We start from the raw sequence: 18,922 nt of genomic DNA on the forward strand, positions 1-18,922 counted from the left end.
TATAAATCAACTCCTACCAAACGCGGCCAGTCATGCTGATCTTTTGCAGAAAGGTGTTTGCTTAGCACGATCTATGCGCTAGTGTGGCCGCGACAATTTTTGCACCCCACTCTAGACGATGGCGTAGACATTGGTGTGGACAGAGTAATAGATCTCTTATGCCTAGTGCACACTAGCGACATATCGACATAACGATATGGGCGCGCGCACTCTTATCTTCGACATAACGACATGGACATAAGAGAAAAAAAAAACATGTTTTTTTTCTTTTATGTCATTATATGCATGCCGTTATGTCGGGCTAAACATAGTGCGCACGCCCATGTCGTTATGTTGTTATGTTGCTAGTGTGCACTAGGCATTACAAAAAAGTATATAACACATCAGCCATTTCAGCATTGGTAAGAGGCCCCATACTCTGACATGCTAATCCGCCGCGCCACCTGGGATAACTTTATTCGCTTTTCGTTTTCTCTCCCAGTTGACGGTATTGGTGCAGTAGGTGGCCTTATGGGGGGACCTGGAGGTGGCGGGGGTGGATACGCTACTACCGGAAGTATCGGAGCGACGGCCGGAAGTGGAGGTGACGTGGTTGACGAGTGTGGTCTACGATTTCTATTGGCTCTGCGACATCACACGTGTTTGATGAGGTCACTCCCACTAATGCAACGCGCTGTGCTAGAAGAGAAGGTGGGGGGAAAGTGTTTAGACGATCGCATAAAACAGTAGACAGGATTCTTAATATGATGACTGTAACAACCTATCCTATTGTGTTGTGGTTTGATTTTCTTTTCGTTACTTGTATAAGAAGCTGTTTCTAGTAGATCGTTGCGTCCTTTGCGATTATCACGTTTTCTGACTGGTTGGAAGTGGCGAGATAGCTCAGCATTTTGGGCTTCTAAAGCAAGAGGAGGGGTCAGGTCATCTTGGCTCTTTTCAAAAGTGTAAAAACCTGGCTCTCTTCATTGGGAAGACTGTGAATCCCTCGTCTTCTCAGATCAGAACGTTAAGTCAGAAATTCCATCTCTAACCACGCTTCATTAGCCTGTATCGGGGGACGTTTAAGAACCACTGGGAACGCTGGCCCGCGGTGCCATCTTCATTGACAATGCTTACACACTAACTCATTCTCATCAACTTAAACTATATCTTTACAATGACTAATTAAGCCAGTCACACGTGAATCGCATTTTGACCATTTATCGCGTTAATATTTCTTTCCTTTATATCTCTGACGTTTCTTTTATAAGCATCTGTTTCTGACATTCTCATTTTCTCTCATAGGGTCTGTCCTCCTCGTATTTCGGCTGGGCCTTCCACTCTGAGTCCGAGGAAGAACTCCTAGCTATGGTTCCCGCCATGCTTCGCGGTGAACCCACGTGGCCTGAGCTAAGGCAGTATGGCGTGGGCTGGTGGATCCGCAGTCAGGATACGCTAAAGAGACTCATGGAAAAGGTAACGGAGGGGGGGGGGGGGGGTAGGTGGATCCGCAGTCAGGATACGCTAAAGAGACTCATGGAAAAGGTAACGGAGGGTGGGGGGGGGGGGGGGTAGGTTGATCCGCAGGCAGGATACGCTAAAGTGACTCATGGAAAAGGTAACAGGGGGGTAGGTCGATCCGCAGACTGGATACGCTAAAGAGACTCATGGAAAAGGTAACGGAGGAGGGGGGGGGGGGGGGTAGGTGGATCCGCAGTCAGGATACGCTAAAGAGACTCATGGAAAAAGTAACGGAGGGGGGGGGGGGGGGGGGGTTAGGTGGATCCACAGTCAGGATACGCTAAAGAGACTCATGGAAAAGGTAACGGAGGGGGGGGGAGGTAGGTGGATCCGCAGTCAGGACACGCTAAAGAGACTCATGGAAAAGGTAACGGGGGGTGGGGGGGTAGGTGGATCCGCAGTCAGGATACGCAACAGAAAAGACCAAGAACAAAAGAACAAATTGCGTACGCTCAGAAAGTTTAAACTGTCCCACAATTTAGAAGATTATCTAACGGACGTAAAAAATATTGACCATAGGATTGCCCTTACTAAATTCAGGCTAAGCAATCATAAGCTAGCAATTGAAACTGGAAGGTATGAAAAGCCATATAAAAAACCTAACGAAAGAAAATGCTTAGTATGCCAGACAGGTAAAGTGGAGGATGAAGAGCATTTTCTGTTAGAATGTCCGGCCTATAAAGATGATCGTGATAATTTACTGGATTTCCTTAAAACGCATGCAGGTATCAATGTTAGACACCATGCCAACAAAGAAAATAACTTCGCCAGAATTATGGGATTGAGCCGGAATGAAAACGTGAATCGGCGCTTAGCGAAACATATTTTTGAATGTATGAAGGCAAGAAATGTGAAGCTTGATGATTACGTACGGTGACGTCACCTAATCATTCGAAACAAGAAAAAAATGCAGAGGGCAAAGTAAGAAAAACATATTATTTGTGGATTTACGCCGATGTAAATGTTTTATAAGGTGCCATGAATAAAATCTATCTATCTATCTATCTATCTATCTGTCTGTCTGTCTGTCTGTCTGTCTGTCTGTCTGTCTGTCTGTCTGTCTGTCTGTCTGTCTGTCTGTCTGTCTGTCTGTCTATCTATCTATCTACGCTAAAGAGACTCATGGAAAAGGTAACGGAGGGGGGTAGGTGGATCCTCAGTCAGGATACGCTAAAGAGGCTCTTGGAAAAGGTAACGAAGAGGGGGGATAGGTGGATCCACAGTCAGGATACGCTAAAGAGACTCATGAAAAATGTAACGGGGAGGGGGGGGGGGTAGGTGGATCCACAGTCAGGTTACGCTAAAGTGACTCATGGAAAAGGTAACGGGAGGAGGGTGGGAGGTGGATCCGCAGTCAGGATACGCTAAAGAGACTAATCAAAAAGGTAATGGGGGGAGGAAATCTCCCAGTCCAAGTGTTAACATGGTGAAATAGTGTTGGCGCTTTGTAGCGCGGAAGGCCTGGATAGCCGCTTTTTTTATTCCCCCTGAAGGTTGTTCCATTATTTCGTTGCCATCACCTTGGACGTCCCCCTCCTCCTCCCCCCTTCAAGTTTACGTGAATAGTTCGTCATATAAAATTTAACCCACCACTATTAGTACTGGCTTTGTAGACAGAATCGTTTAAAAAAGGTCCATAATAAAGTATTCCGGAACTGTTATCTGCATTCTTTGTAAAGAAGCCACCTGCTCACGTTGCCCCATGCTAGCTACGATATTCGACTCATGTTTATCCTTACTTCTGTCAGATTTCTTCGAATATAAGGTTTCTAGGAAACGCGCTCTTAGGAAATGCGCTTCTAAGAAATGCACTTTCCTGGTTGTGTATATATAATTCTAAAAGTTTTATATTTATCCTTGCAGGTGGCCAAAGCTCAGTTTTCTAAAAATCAGGACCCCCTAGACTGCGCACTATTCTATCTTGGCATGAAGAAGAAAAACGTCGTCTGCGGGCTGTACAGGTCAGAAAATACATACATATAGACTGCACAACCGAACACTTATCCACTTATTTACTAAGGTCGGCTCCTCACTGCACAACCGAACACTTATCCACTTATCTACTAAGGTCGGCTCCTCCTTTTATGTTCGGAGAAAAATCGGCCCTTCACAACCCTTAACGAGGCCCCATTGTATCTTTTTGTAATCTCAGAACGGTCCGCGACACCCGTATGTCCAAGTTTTTCAGTAATGATTTTACGCAAGATCGCTGGCGAAAGGCCGCTCTCAAGAACGCCTACCAGCTGCTTGGAATGCAGAGGTTTGAACACGCCGCCGCTTTCTTCCTACTGGCAGGCGCCCTGTGGGATGCTGTGCAGGTAAAAGCCTGGGGATGAAGTGCGTTGATCGTCATTCTCAGAGACCCAGGCTTCTCTGTGGTCGAATCCTTCTGAAAAAGCCTGGATCCTTAAGCGTGGAATTTCAGCGGCCTGGGAGTCGGAGAAATTAACTGAATATTTGGTACAATATACAATATGATTTGGGCCTGAAGTACTTGATATCCCATGCCCTAAAAATATGATGTAGATCAATTTAGAAATATTCAAACTAATAATCCACCATGGAATTCTGATAGTTACAATTTTGAGTATTTTGAGAACTTGCCAAGATTTCCAATATGGTAAAACATCCGCCCATCAAGTTTTGAATTTGTAACAGAACACTTTTTATATCCTCTGATTGGTCAACTTATGGCTATGGGATAGTGTGATTGAAAGGCATCTAAGTGTAGTCCAATGAAAACAGTTCACGCCTTTTAACTGACGTGAGTTAGGGGAGGCCAGGTGGCGCAGTTGGCAGAGCGTCGCTCTGTAGTGCCTTTGCCTCACCACTGGGTTCTGGGTTCGATTCTCGGTTCCGACGTTGAGTTGAGTTAGTTTGTGAATTCAGTAGAGTTAGTTAGTGAGTTCAGTATAGTTAGTGGTCTTGCCTTTTTTCCGCGCGTTTTTTTTTTTTTCGAGTTCTCCAGTTTTCCTCCCTCCAAAAAAAACAACAATTTCGATCCAAGCTATGATCCGTGGTCAGGTATTTAATGGTGGCTGTCTGAGGCGCCTTCTCATGCCTTCAACTCGATCTGCTCTCTCATAACTCAGCATTCCAGCTGCAAGGGAAGTGATTAGCTTCCCAATTTATTTATTTATTATTTAGTTACATATATTACTGCGTATTACTCATAATCCCTTGAATAAGCCAATGGAAATATATGTGTTGCGTAAGTTCCCCTATGTTCATTATATAGGTTTGTATTGGTCGTCTCCATGACATCCAACTGGCAATGGTGCTTACGCGACTGGACGCTGACCACTCTGAAGGCCCGCATTACATCCGCGTTTTACGTGAATACGTACTGGACCCCAAGCCCTCGGACCTGCGTCTTGGTAAGTTGTCGTTGTTGTTACTGCTTTTGTTGTTGTTGTTATCGCTGCTATAGTTGAACTACTGTGCTGGTTTGTTTTGTTATGGTCCCTCCAAGAAAAGATGTTGCCTAGGGCAATTTCTTTTTGGAATCAGAACAACAATGCACGTGGAACGTCCTTGCTTATCCAAAACTTATTTTCAACTCGCACCCCTGTTTGTTGTTTCCTTTAGACCCCTTTTTACGAAGCATAACTCACTGGATTCTGAAGGACTACAACCAAGCTCTTGATGTGCTAATCTTCAAGCCGAGAAGCTGCCCACACCAGAAGAAAGAATGCAACGACCTCGCAGCTCGCGGCGACCCTGACATCTTTAACTTCTACCTCTACCTGCGGAAGCACCCTCTCATCAAACGCCGCTGGTTCACCAATCCAGATCAGGAACGCAGGCTCAAGGGCGTACGACACCACGTGGCAAAACTACGACGACAGCAAAGGATCACGGATAATTCCTTCGAAGATGATCCGCTGACTCCTATGGAACGGCAGCTGTTTTTCAAGACTGCACATGCGCACTTGAACTCTGGGTGCCCGGCCTTAGCTCTACAAGTCCTGATGGAGCTGCCTGCATCAAGTCTGTCCGAATCGAAGACTGGGTCGACTTCTGATGAAGCGCCGGAAGTGAACTCTCTTCATGATAAGACTGATGACATGATTGCCACAGGAACGTTGGGAGATTTTGGATTTGAGAGCCCTTCCACGAAGCCACATCAAAACGGTGAAAGAGCGATTTCTACAAAATTTGGCGGAACTGGTTTAGACGACTCTAGCTCTGCCCTAGACTGGTCTCAACCAGTTTCTACGAAACTTGGCGGAACTGGTTTAGAAGACTCTAGCTCTGCCCTAGACTGGTCTCAACCAGTTTCTACAAAACTTGGCGGAGCTGGTTTAGAAGACTCTAGCTCTGCCCTAGACTGGTCTCAACCAGTTTCTACGAAACTTGGCGGAACTGGTTTAGAAGACTCTAGCTCTGCCCTAGACTGGTCTCAACCAGTTTCTACGAAACTTGGCGGAGCTGGTTTAGAAGACTCTAGCTCTGCCCTAGACTGGTCTCAACCAGTTTCTACGAAACTTGGCGGAGCTGGTTTAGAAGACTCTAGCTCTGCCCTAGACTGGTCTCAACCAGTTTCTACAAAACTTGGCGGAACTGGTTTAGAAGACTCTAGCTCTGCTTTAGACTGGTCTCAACCAGTTTCTACGCAACTTGGCGGAGCTGGTCTGGAGAACTCTAGCTCTGGCTTCGACTGGAGTCAACCGGTTTCTTCAAAACTTGGAGGCATTTCTTTAGACCTTGACTGGGGACAACCCATGTCTTCTCAACTTGGAGGCCCGGGGTTAGACTCTGATGGGCCAAATGAGGACAGTATAAGTTTCGGTAGCTCCCCAGTGAGTCACAACCCGTACATAAGTGGTGAGAGAGACCTGCCCAGAGGTGGGCCAGATGAGGTGGACGCCCTGTATCCTCTTCCAAAACCAAAAGAAGTTCGAAATCTTGATGTTATTGCTCAGCAGATGAAGTTCTCGGCGATCCTGAAGGTATGTACCCAAGAGATGTTTGTAAGAAGGCAAGCGGACTTTCTTGCTTCTACCATAATTAGTTAGGCCTCCATCCTTTACGCCGTCTTTATTCTTTGTTCTCGTGTATATTTATATTAAACTTGCGAAAGTACTTCGAAAATAATGTCTTTTTCTTTTGAGTAGACAACACTAGACTTGCACGCCGTGTGACCTACACAGTCCGCACGCGAACATAAATCGAGCATGTAGTGAAAGGATATGTATATGATTTCTTTCCCTAGCTGTCTCTGTATATCTTCAAGAGTCATAAAATCAGATATTACTCAAATGCGAGGGAAAAGCAAAATTGGAGAAAAATGGTGGTACTTATTTTGGGAAAAGTTCGCATTTGAGACGAGTTTCAATGTGAAGATTTGAGCTTTTAATAAGAGTGTGTCTTCTGCTCTGAACTTTGCGGTCCGCCCGAAGTAAAAGATCTTTTTTTCTCTAGCTATTACTGGATGAACTGCATGGCCTGCCCGCTGCTTGCGAGCTTGCAGATGAGGATCTAAGGTCGTTCTTTATGCGCTGGATGGAGATGGAGTTTGACACACTGCACAAAATGGCGGACTATGGCGCAGTGATGGACTTGGCAGACAGTGAAGAGTCCAGCGTAGAACAGGTCGAGGAAACTGGTAAGACAAGATATAAACATAGCCACTGTGTCTAACGTAGAAAGAGTCAAAGAAACTGACTGCTTTTTAACAAGAATCTTTAACGATTTGGTCTTTGGCCGATTTGGTCTTTGGCGGGACTCTTATTCTACATGACGAAATGCTCACCTTATTTTTGTATTTAGCAGGAGACGAAGATACAGATAAGAACTACATTGCTCATAAGATCGAGAAGTCAGCTAAGCACATCCAGTGGCTCCGCAGGAATCGTACTCTTCTTAACATCCTTTTGACATATTGTGCACTGCATGGCTCAAGTGGAGGGCATCTAGCAGGTATGAGAATTGAGCTCTTGGTCAGGTGGGGCCGTATGCACGCGGTGAGGTTAATCTCAACACCCATACATACTGTCCACTGGATGGTTCAAGTTGAAGGCAATTAGCAGGTATGAGAATTGAGCTCTTGATCAGTTGGGGCCGCACGCACGCGGTGGGAAGGTGTTACACAGAACACCTAGACGTACTGCAAACTACATGGTTCAAGCGGAGGGCATCTAGTAGTATGGGAATTGAGTTTTTGGTCAGTTGGTCTGCTCGATCCCAGTGCCACTGTCTTAAAAACAGAGGTTCTATCCCATCACTGATGTGACAATAACCTTTCTTTCCTAGCGATGAACATGGAACTACTGCTTCTCCTTCACGAGGTGGAGAGGTGTCGGTTCCTTCTCTCGCCCCTCTACGTCCCATCTGCTGGGCCGTCCCTCCCACCCCTTGTCCTTGGTGCGATATCCAGCTCCACCTTCCTTGCAAGCCCCATCGGGTACCTCCAGTCGCTTACACAGGACATACTCAAGTATCTCTTTAAGCTACAGGTAAATTAACACACTCTATGACCACGATTGCGAAGAATGGGATGGATGGGAATAAAGAGGGGGAGGTGACGAGTCAAGTCAGCTTAAAAACTGGCTGGGAGAATAATTTAATTGCCCGCTCACCTACCTTATTAGCAGCTGGGTTGCCAGTAAGTTTTTGGGGTCCAGTGCCTTCTTTGTTAGGCTAGTCCCCCGCAAAGTTTAGTGTTTTTATTTATTTTTATTTTTTTTTTAAATAGACTTTCCCTGTTCAGCCTAAAAGTGGGAATGAACCTCGCTAAACCCCTCTTCTACATCTGCCTATTGAGCGTTAAAAATTGTTATTGAAGTGTTATTGAAGTCCTTGTGTTATCCCAGACGCCGCCATCCCCTGAGAGCCCTGTCTCGATGCTCTCCGTCTTGACGAGCCTGACGGGCACCCTGTCTGACTGCATCTACCAAAGCCTGACGGGGATTGGCCAAGAGCAGAATGACATCACGCAGCGCAGAAAGAACAAAGGTGCGTAACATTGCTTTGGTGTTACATCCCACGGAACTTCGCCTTTATTTTTAGTGTTTTTATTTTCTTTTAAACGTTACGTATCTTTTTCTCACCAAAGTACCAAAAGGATTGTAGATGGGTTGATACCAATTGTTTTTTTTTTCGTAAATAGCTGCAAGATTTACAGATTCTCGGCTAGCAAGAGCCTCTTTAAAGAATGGCGAAAATTAAACCAATTTTTGGTTGAGGCGCGAAAAAAAGAAATATGAATTGTAGAAATAGACTGCATCGTACATTTTTTTTTGTTAAAGGATGCTTGTATTTTTGGAGTCATTTAATGGTAGTATAATATATTATTGTTTAAAAGCAAGTTCAGAATCGAGTCCATGTCTGATTTATTAGTGAGTTGGTAGATCGTTTCCTTCATTTAAATATCCCTTCGTCCTGTTGCAAAGCTTTCTTGTAAAATTAAAGCTTCACAAAAAAAGAACAATTCGATTTAATACAATCTACCCAAGCTAATACATTTTATTCTGTAGGTAAATACCCCTGCTCAACAAGTTCTCCCAAGACAACGACCAGCAACCGTCCCACCAGCCCCCCTGCACGCTGGCCAGGGGTGAAGTTACTCCTGTCTCTCCTTGCGACTGAGAACAAGGACAACAGCACTAGGCTGCGTGTGCTCCTGGCCGAGGCATGTGTCGCGGTGTATCTGAGCCTTTTATCCGTAGCTTGGTCTACATCTCAGCCAAATCAGATGTACAGACTGGTCAGTAATCAGCTTAAGCCTGGACTCTGGGGCCTAGTGTTTGGCGGGGGGATCAAAGTACCACAGGCTTTGTCCTCTGAAGGTGAGTGAATCTTTAGCAGGATGGATTAACGGGGATTGTTTCAACAAAGGGATATATTAAGGGGACAGAGGGAGAATTGGGGAGAAGGGCGCTGCGGACTTGGGACTCGTGTTTAGCAGGGGGGGGGGGGGGGGTGTCAAAGTACCACAGGCTTCGTCCCCTGGAGGTGAGTAAAGATTTAACAAGGGTACATATTAAAGGGGCAGAAGGAGAGAAGGGGGAGAAGGGAGCTTCGCACTGGGGACTCGTGTTTGGCGGGGGGGGGGGGGGGGGGGCGAGATGATCGCACAGGTCTCTGGGGATTACACAGGTAGTCATAGGTAGTTTATCTTCTTCACTCCTTAGTTAAAGCAATTCTAGATAGTTTCACTATTCTCGGTGGAAGCATAGAGAGGTGGCACTCGACAGGTGGACAGTAACCTTTTCTTCAATCTATTCCATGTAAAATCCATTCCTTCACACGCCTTTGTTTGGGTTCTTCCGACCAGCCACAACTCCAACAGAGACCAAGCCTTCCCTGCCGACCGGAACTCGAGATCGTCCAGGAAAGCCTGGAGACAAGTACTTCTCGGCCATGCGATCGAAATGGAATTACAAGCTACTTGGAAAGAGCGCTGAAACGTCTGAGAGCAAGACGCCCTTCGTGGAGCAGTACGTCCCGCCAAGCATGACAATTATGGAGTACTTTGTTTCCAAGGTAATTATATTATATTGTATATTTTGTAAGGCAAAATCATTCGCGCGAAAGTCTCTACCACACCCCTCCAAGCTCTAGGTTTCGCCGCCCGGTAATCACAGTACGAACGAGGATAATTAGTTATTGGTAGTTACATAAGTGTGCCGTTCTGAGATGTTTCTGAAAAACCAATTGACTAGACAATTTTTGACAATCGACTAGATATTTTGATGAATATCCACTTTGATTAACCGACATTTGAATGGATAAAGGGCGTTCATCCCTGGGTTAGCGTTAACTTGCTTCATAGTAACCCGGCCCTGGTTGCATTATTTGTCTAATTATCTGCACAATCGTAATGCTACGCCAAAATATGCTTACCCAGTCATGTTGTCGATCACTGAACTCGCAATCCTCACTTCTCCTTGCAGCCCATAGTCCAGGGCAGTAGCGTGGCACCAACTTATGATTCTGGTGATGAGCAGGAGGAATCATCCGATGATGAGGAGTATGAGAGCGCAGATGAGGAAGGGTTCCCCACTTTCCGTCGGAAGCGCGCAAACGAACCAACAGATCACCTCGACCACGCCTCATATAGCTGGTGCCTTATGAACTATGCCATCAGCAAGCTGGCACTGACTAACCTACAGAACTTTCTACCTGATGTGGGATTCGAACTAACAGGTTAGAAGGGGATGCTGCAAGGTAGAAGAGGGGGGAGCGGTGGGGATAGTTTAGAGGCACCACCTCGACAAGGGCTATTCTAGCTGGAGCTGTTTGGACTAAGCATCAGCGAGCTTGCGCTCAACAAACCACATAATGTTTTACCTGATGTGAGATTCGAACTTAGTGCTTAGATGGAGATGATGCGAGTTAATAGAGGGGGTGGGTAGTTCAGGGGCAAGAGCCTTATGGACTTCCGTTTAACAAGCCACATACTGTTCAACTTGTGTTGAACAGTATGTGGGTTTAGAACTGTCAGGTTAGAAGTGGGCGGTCTAAGTTTGTAGGGGATCCACGTCGACTACGCCTCTTATAGTTGGTGCTTTTCTGATCTATGCATTCAGCATCTTGGCAATTACCAATTCTCGTCTATGTAACTATTTCCTAGCCCTAAGGGTGACCTAAACACCCTGGCTATGGAAAAGTATAATGAGGAACAAAATATTCAGCCGTTTTCCTGGCCTTTCTTTTTCAGATCTACCATCCATCTCGCCCCAGCTCCACTCTGCCATGAAAATGCTTGAGCTCTGGACCCAGACCTTTCTTGGCCGGCTTGACATGTACCAGGGTCCCCCGCCAGATTATATCTCGCAGTTCCCAGTCTCCTGCGAGTCGTACCCGCGAGGCGGTCCTGCGTTGCTAAGATACAAGGCGCTGATGGACCCAAAGAACACGCCGTTCAGGTAGGAACAACACGGCTCACTTCACCAACACAGAAGTGAGAGAATTTAATGTGATCAACATATTGCTATAAAAGTCTTACGATCCGAATTTGAATCCGGGCTAGATCAGCTTTGGTTGTTTTTCTTTTTCTTTCTCATTTTTTTTTTCATTTTTCGTCAGGTCAAATCGTGCTTCAGCAGAACCGGTTAAGAGATTATGGAGCTCATTGGTGAGCCAGGAGGCGATTCAAAATACCATGATGAGATACGTGTTCCAGCAAGACACGCCCAACATCTCTTCTGATACTGAGGTCAGTTCGAATCATTGGTAATATTGAGGTAAATGTAAATATTAGTAATACTGAGATTAAAAGTAAAATAAATATGAAAAAATATATTCTTGCTGAGCAAGTGCGTATAAAGTGCGTATTTTTATCTAATAATTTCCACAGGGTGACCATCTGGACGGGGCGTACGGGAAAGACGTTCGTCTACTACACAAGGACACAGAGGTGATCAACTCGTTCTGCATCAACAAGGTATGCTTGACCCGTGAACCGCTGCTACACGAGTGTTGATGTTGTGAGTTATTGAGGTGTGACCATTTCAACAAGTTACAGTGTGTAATTTGTAGTTAACGCTACAAGCAGGAAATAAAGCAGGCTCTTATTAAGGTCACGCACGGACCATTAGATAGCTAGGTTAGGGGAAGGGGGGGCAAACGTGAATGTTGACCTTAAACAGCCTCTGTCAGCCGCCATTTTGCCTTCCTAGTAACGTACCAAGTGCAAAAGAGCATCCATTTCCATAGGCTAATTCGGGGAAGCCAATACGATATTTTCGGGTGAATTTGGTAAATAAAGTATTTGTTTTTGGGTTGTTATTTCGAGATTTTGACACATTATGCGCCTTTTCAAATAAAAACAATAACAAAAGTTTGGCAAAGAAGGGCGCTTTAACAGCTCAAAACGGGTACATGCTATCCTACACATTCTTACTGGTATCTGGATAACTTTCTGACTGACATTCTGCTTCTGTCGCGCCCCAGGCCAACCCTAATGTGATCGCCCTCTCAACGTTGCGTGACGTTCAAGAGATTGATGTGTCACACATCGTTTCACCCGGCCCAGTCCCCTGGATCGAGGAGGAGAATGACGTAGATTCAGGAGAGGCTTCTCGCAAAAGGTGTGCAGAGACTCGGCGTGATGTGTTATCCCTGTGTTGTAACCACAGGTGGCCCGTTGTGTTAGCGCGTCAGCGTATGGGGCCACTCATTTTACTGATTCCCGGTAAAGATATGAGAAGTACTTTTCTGTTCCTCGACCAAGAATTTGACTTGTTGAACGTTCAGTCCCAACAGAGTTTTAATAGTACTGACTTATTCTTGATTTTCGTGCTGACTTTTCTTCTTCTTTCTAGTGCCCAATCCTCCTCTCTAGATGACTCCGAATACGCTATGGTGTATGGTTCTCAGTCTCCATCTTCAAGTCAGTCTACAGGCGAACCAAGGCCCAAACAGCGAATTATGGAGGTACAGTACACAAGCCCTGTCGTCCTTCCATCGCTCTACACTTTCTTTGTCCGTCTCTTCATTAGCCTTTATTCTCTTAAATCTATAACTTGTCTGACTGCCTACCAGCCCTTGGCTGCTCGCTTGTTTGCATGAATATTTTCTTATTTGCTTTTTATCTCGTATGCTCGCTTGCATTCTTGCTAGCTTGCTTTCTCGCTTGCAGATTTGCTTGTTTTTTTTTTGTTTTTTTTTTGTTTGTTTTTTTGGCCCGTTAGCATTACTTCTTTCTTTGTTGTTTGCTTATTTGCTTGCTTTCTAGCTCGCTTGCTTGTTTGTTTTGCTTGACCTTTTTCCATGTCTGTATTTGTACTACAAGTGTACGTTGCTAAATTGGAGTTTTTTGTAGCTCCTTAAAAGACAGACGACAGGGGTGAAAAGAATGGACTCACATCCACATCTCCCGTACTGTAAGTACAAACATTTTGTAAGAACGAAATGTAAAACACATTTACATTGACATAATGATATGGATAATGTTATGAGATACCGTTGGCTGTTTTTCTCAGACGTGACGGGCTCACAAGACGGTAGCGTGAGGATGTGGGAGTTTGGGCATGCCCAACAAATCACCGCTCATCGCACCGCGGGCACACATCAACGTGTCACTAGAATACACTTCAGCCCATACGGCAACAAGGTACTATAGAGTGTGCAGGTAATAGGTTGATAGACAGTCAGGGGATACCTTACAGGGTTTGTATCACTTGTACCTACAATCTGTTACAAAATTAATAGGACATTTTCCCTCCCCCTCCTCAATGTTGAGGGGCGAATGATCACCTAGCGAATGCTTACGTTATGAACATAAAAAATCGCCTCCAAACAATATTAATCAGGGGGAAAAGGGGGAAAATGTTGCTATATTAAGTGTCTCAACTACTTTTGTTGTGGATTGTAGATCTTTGGGGAGATTGTCTTTAGGATGAATCTCCAATGAGTGTTCCTTAAAAGGATGTTATTTTATGAGGTCGTACCCTAATGTAGTTTCATCTTTGTAGACTTTCCGCCTCTGCAGTTCTTAAATGTATGGTGTTTCAGGTTGGCATCAGCGATCTGAGCGGTCAGCTGTTCCTGTGGCAAGTCAGCTCTACAGGGACTGGATCTAGTAACCCTTATATGGTAAGGAGACTCATCCTTATATAGTTAGTATTGGCTAACCCATATTTGGTACAGATATGGTACAGGTATTTAGACTAACCCTTAAATGGTAGATATGTAGACTAACCTTTATATGGTAGATGTAGACCAATCCTTGTATGGTTTGTAGACAAACCCTTTAGGTAAGTAGAAGGTTACAGACTACTCCTTATGTGGTTACAGACTACTCCTTATATGGTAAGTCGACTAATCCTTACATGGTTAGTAGACTGATCTTTGGTAAATAGATTAAACCTTATGCTGTATAAAGTAGAACTATTTGGACTTACCTTATTGCCTTTATTCTCGGTGGTAGTAATTAGGCCTGATTAGACCCGTTGCTTATCCGTTCCTACATTGTCCCATAGACCCTCAAGTGCCACAACAAACAGATGAACGACTTCGTCTTTCTCAACTCATCCAGTTTTATCGCCTCGGCGGGACAGTCCTCGGATGGAAGGTAAAGCCAGGGTTGATGGACTAACTAACAGCATATCCGCAATCCCATTCTATATCCCCCTGAGCATAAGACCTTTAAAGAATATCGTCCAGCTATTTCTTTGCTATTGTTTACATTTCAAAATAAAGTCGTCCTTTTGCAAGATTGGTTGGCCTTCGATGATCGTAGGTATTGCAATGACTTCCCCAATTCAGCAGATTGAAATGTATGCTGTGTTGCTAGGGTGACAAAATCGCGACAGAGAGATTCTGTAACAATACATTCGACTCTACCGTGTGTGTTATCGTGAAAGCCATTGCTCATACCTTTAACGTTCTATGTACCTTCTGTTTCTAGTAATATCTGCCTGTGGGACACCCTAGTACCGCAGAGGAGTTCACTTGTCCACGGTGAGACCCCACTGCAATTTCTGATTTTCTCTCTCTAGAAGTGTCAAGTTTTTTACAGGGATCACCCAATTATCGAAGATACTTCTGATATTCAAATCTCGAAAGCTAAGAAATTATTTCTAAAAATGTTAATCAATTTATAAAAACGATAAAACTGATATTGACCAACTTAAAAGATTGACCTTCAGGTGGCGGAGGGAGTCGTCTTGCCGGCTCTCATTAGGGCTTGTTCGTAAATGTTTTGTTTTCGAACATCTGGAGTCCTGTGATACCCCCGTGGTGATAACCCAATCCTTCTGTTAATTGTTACAGCTTTCACGTGTCACGAGAGTGGAGCGCCATGCGTAGCACACGTGCAAGAGCAGCAGCTACTGATATCGGGGGGACGGAAGGGCAATATCTGCATCTTCGACTTGAGACAGCGCCAACTACGTCACACTTTCCTGGCCCATGATGCACCGGTCAAAAGCATAGCGATCGACGAAAGCGGGGAATTCTTCATCTCGGGATCCGAAGATGGGGACATAAAGGTTTGTAGAAATAGGTGGTGCTCTGAATGCTGGTGATGATGGAGGTTATCATACTGGTGGTGGTGGTGGAGTTTCTGGTGCTGATGATAACGATAATGATGATGATGATGATAATGATAATGATGATGATGATGATGATGATGATGATGATGATGACGATGATAATGGTAATAGAGATGGGCCTCGTGTCCGACAATGGAAAATGGCTTCCGATATTGTTGGATCGAAGTTGGGTCGAACCCTTGCAGCAAAGGGGACCAACTCACCTATCTCACGTAGGAACAGGGACTGAAACCAGAACTCAGTTTTGAGAGGTATTGTCACAACTGAACCACCCAGGCCCTGCTAATCGTCAGTAATCTAAACCTTCTCTTTAGGTCTGGGGCCTTACGATACACGATCAGCTCGCCTGCTTTCCAAAGGAACACGGCAAGAGTACGTACTTCAAGTACGGGACACTGGGCGTGGCACTCATCAGGGTACCCTCCATCGGGGAGATCTACTCATGTGGAGGCGACGGCACGCTTAAATGGCGACGGATCTCGCTGAGGGATTCTATAGTCAATGGGCGGTATTAGGCATTCGCGTTTACGGGGAAAGATTACAGAAAGATATTCATAAGAAAAGCCCATATGAGTGTGGTACATTAAAATTGACGGATTTTCCAGAGGGATTTCTTAGTTAATGTAAGGTATTAGACATTTGCTGTTTTGGAGGAAAGGTCACAGCAAACAAATTCGTAACAAAGTTTGCAAGAGTTTGATATGTGCGCAAAGGCTATCGTAGTCAATAAAAAATTCCAAAAAGCTGTCCCTTTCCTGAAATATACTAAGAAGCAAAAATAGCCAACGTCTGCCCAACACTAGAGATATCCTTCAAGGATCGCTGACTCGTCGCTGTAAGGACAAGTAAATGGGCTGCTGTCATTGATTGTTGTGTTATATGCGTTCACTCAGCAACACAAAGTTCCACATAGAACAGGGGTGGTAGTGGCAAAACATACACACCAAACTACCCGGAACATTCTATTTGGACTACTAAGAAAAGAAATATAATTCTTAATTGTCCGTACAGGAGATAAGATCCCATATGAGGGGATATGATAGAGCATTCTGCGTGATGCAGTCATTCTATCTAAAGTCATTCAAATAAATTTGTACAAAGTAAAGAAAATGGAAATAAAAGCCGTGAACTATGTCCAGTGTTGTGTATTCGAGTTATGGAAGGGGCATGGGAAAAAAGAAGCCGTAGTATAGAAACAAGGACAACATAGATACACAAATAGGACATTCATGATTGTAAATATACACCTATTCCAAATAAGGATGCACTCGAAGAATTTATATGTCGTAACCCGCAGTGCTTCATGGATATCAAATAAATAAATTAAGATTACCGTAAATAATAATAAATAATAATCAGGCTTAGAAAGCTATAGCTATATCGTTTATGTATCTCTAAACGTTCACATGGCGTTTATAGATCAACTTTTTTTCCATGCCCCTTCCATAAGTCGAATAACGCGCAGGCGCCATTAATGGCGGCCATACGGATTCTCGCTCTGTACATTTTGGTAAATCTTTTGGTTTCTTGCCTGTGCTATCAACTCCATAATCCATCTACGTCATCTGGATAACCTCTACCATCATCGGGAGCAATTGTTTTCTGTTTACGGCGCGCGATTCAACCTTCCCGCTGACGGATTGACGACTCAGGAGTTTTTAACTCCCGGCTACCTGCCACCAAGTCGTGCAAACATGGATGTCTGTCACAAGCTATTCCTGGCCACGATCCTCCGATCGATATCACCGTGTTTAATGATGTCAGGTTGAACCCCGGTCCTCGAGTAACCAGCAGTCAAACGGATTAGGCCCTCGTGTGCGAGATTGATAATCGATCTCGATCTACAAGCGAAATCAACCCGCCATATTCAACCGTTGTTTTGCATAATCGCGAAGAGCTCGTTTGTCCTATTATTCAATACTCAAGACGCCAACTGTATTCACTACGGCACCAGCGGTGTCCTCCGAATTCTGGGAATGAATTCTTTGCTAAGACCAAGCAGCTTGGAATTTTTAAATACAGAGGAAAACGATCTGGTAAGAAACACAGGAACAGTTTATTACGAAGCTCAAAGAATCTCGCTGACCACGATAAGTTACATACTGGCGTTACTACGACTACACGCTCGGCCGTACCCCAAGGGAACAGCTCCGGGACTACTCGCGCGGCTCAAATCCCTCGGTGATGGTTAGTAACACCCGTTTTCTCGCTCAAAAAATCGACGAGCTCGAGAGTGTCTCGAGAGCTCGCTGAACTCTTCTGACTCCGTCTGCGTTACCGAGACCTGGATTCATAAGCAAATCCGGACTCAGCAATGCATATGAGAGCCAATGTGTTGTTTCGCAAAGACCGCCCATCCCACGCTGGTGGAGTCGCTGCGTACGTGAGATGCACCATCCCTTGTAAAAGACTGCCTGAGCTTGAGCTCTCTGGAGGCATTACCGAGACCCTGTGGCTCCAGATGAGATCTAGACGACTCCCTAGACCCGTCTCGCTCATGGTACTAGCTGTAATTTACCATCCGCCATGGGCTACTGCTGATGATAATGAAGTCCTGTACAGACACATCCAGTCCTCAGTCGACACCCTATTGACATCCCACCCGGACTGCTTAATACCGGTTACAGGGGACTTCAACCCAACCTCTACTCGCCTCTCAGCAGCTACTATTCGCCGTAAATGTGGCTTGACGCAAAGCATCAAAGTCTTAACCCGGGATTCTGGTACTTTGGATTGGTTCCTGACAAATAGCCCGAAACGCTGGTCCTCTCCCCTCCAACTGCCCAAGATCGGCAACAGTGACCACTTTACTGTTATGATCCATCCAGCCACGCCCGCTGTGAGACCCGCCAAGTGTGCTGTCACGCGATACCAGGGACAGTGTGATAAGAGGGTTTGGCCGCTGGCTAACGTCATACTCGTGGATGCCGTTGTACTCAATGTCATCTTGCAAAGAGAAGTGGGAGTTTTTCTGATGTTAGTAGTATCCAAGTACAGGAAATCCCAGACAGCTATTTAATCTCCCCAAGGGAAGCCGGCTTCGCACTGCGCGCCATCCAGGTTAAAAAAGCCCCTGGTCCAGACGCTACTCCAAACGTCATATGGAAACATTTCTCGTTTGAACTGGCGCCGGTAGTTGCTGATATTTACAACTCCTCACTGCTTGACGGCTTTATTCCACCAATACTTAAGCGCGCCGCTTCGTGTCCGATCCCAAAACAGCGGCCCCCAAGTACGGTGGAAAACGATATCAGGCCTATCGCGCTGACGTGCCAAGTAGCCAAGGTGATGGAGGGTTTTACCCTCAACAGGATTCTTCCCCCTATTATGCGCAAGCTCGACCCCAACCAGTTTGCAGTCAGTGGGAAATCTACAACAGATGCACTTGTTTATTTATTGCACATCCTGCTTCATAACCT

The 18,922-nt window shown here is 45.1% G+C and overlaps 1 protein-coding gene across 3 annotated transcripts in view; it reads left to right on the forward strand.

The window, feature by feature from the left end:
• Nucleotides 1-16,637, forward strand: part of LOC5514149 (dmX-like protein 2) — a 29,999-nt gene extending 13,362 nt beyond the window's left edge. The window contains exons 17-42 of one of the 3 annotated variants that reach the window (XM_048728087.1): nucleotides 482-690; nucleotides 1,285-1,455; nucleotides 3,364-3,461; nucleotides 3,653-3,818; nucleotides 4,739-4,877; nucleotides 5,089-5,701; nucleotides 5,834-6,452; nucleotides 6,925-7,108; nucleotides 7,273-7,422; nucleotides 7,756-7,958; nucleotides 8,316-8,457; nucleotides 8,979-9,290; nucleotides 9,779-9,987; nucleotides 10,398-10,650; nucleotides 11,165-11,372; nucleotides 11,533-11,662; nucleotides 11,804-11,890; nucleotides 12,400-12,536; nucleotides 12,771-12,882; nucleotides 13,271-13,331; nucleotides 13,431-13,561; nucleotides 13,963-14,043; nucleotides 14,430-14,521; nucleotides 14,858-14,910; nucleotides 15,223-15,440; nucleotides 15,818-16,637. In XM_048728087.1, coding sequence (XP_048584044.1) covers nucleotides 482-690; nucleotides 1,285-1,455; nucleotides 3,364-3,461; nucleotides 3,653-3,818; nucleotides 4,739-4,877; nucleotides 5,089-5,701; nucleotides 5,834-6,452; nucleotides 6,925-7,108; nucleotides 7,273-7,422; nucleotides 7,756-7,958; nucleotides 8,316-8,457; nucleotides 8,979-9,290; nucleotides 9,779-9,987; nucleotides 10,398-10,650; nucleotides 11,165-11,372; nucleotides 11,533-11,662; nucleotides 11,804-11,890; nucleotides 12,400-12,536; nucleotides 12,771-12,882; nucleotides 13,271-13,331; nucleotides 13,431-13,561; nucleotides 13,963-14,043; nucleotides 14,430-14,521; nucleotides 14,858-14,910; nucleotides 15,223-15,440; nucleotides 15,818-16,018 — 4,979 coding nt within the window. In that variant the 3' untranslated portion in view covers nucleotides 16,019-16,637. Of the gene's footprint in view, nucleotides 1-481; nucleotides 691-1,284; nucleotides 1,456-3,363; nucleotides 3,462-3,652; nucleotides 3,819-4,738; nucleotides 4,878-5,088; nucleotides 6,453-6,924; nucleotides 7,109-7,272; nucleotides 7,423-7,755; nucleotides 7,959-8,315; nucleotides 8,458-8,978; nucleotides 9,291-9,778; nucleotides 9,988-10,397; nucleotides 10,651-11,164; nucleotides 11,373-11,532; nucleotides 11,663-11,803; nucleotides 11,891-12,399; nucleotides 12,537-12,770; nucleotides 12,883-13,270; nucleotides 13,332-13,430; nucleotides 13,562-13,962; nucleotides 14,044-14,429; nucleotides 14,522-14,857; nucleotides 14,911-15,222; nucleotides 15,441-15,817 lie in introns of all 3 variants that reach the window. The other 2 variants (XM_048728085.1, XM_048728086.1) reach the window with 2 other exon arrangements.
• The last annotated feature ends 2,285 nt before the right edge of the window (nucleotides 16,638-18,922 follow it).

This window comes from Nematostella vectensis, chromosome 5 (genome assembly GCF_932526225.1).
Source record: "Nematostella vectensis chromosome 5, jaNemVect1.1, whole genome shotgun sequence".
NCBI lineage: Eukaryota > Metazoa > Cnidaria > Anthozoa > Actiniaria > Edwardsiidae > Nematostella > Nematostella vectensis.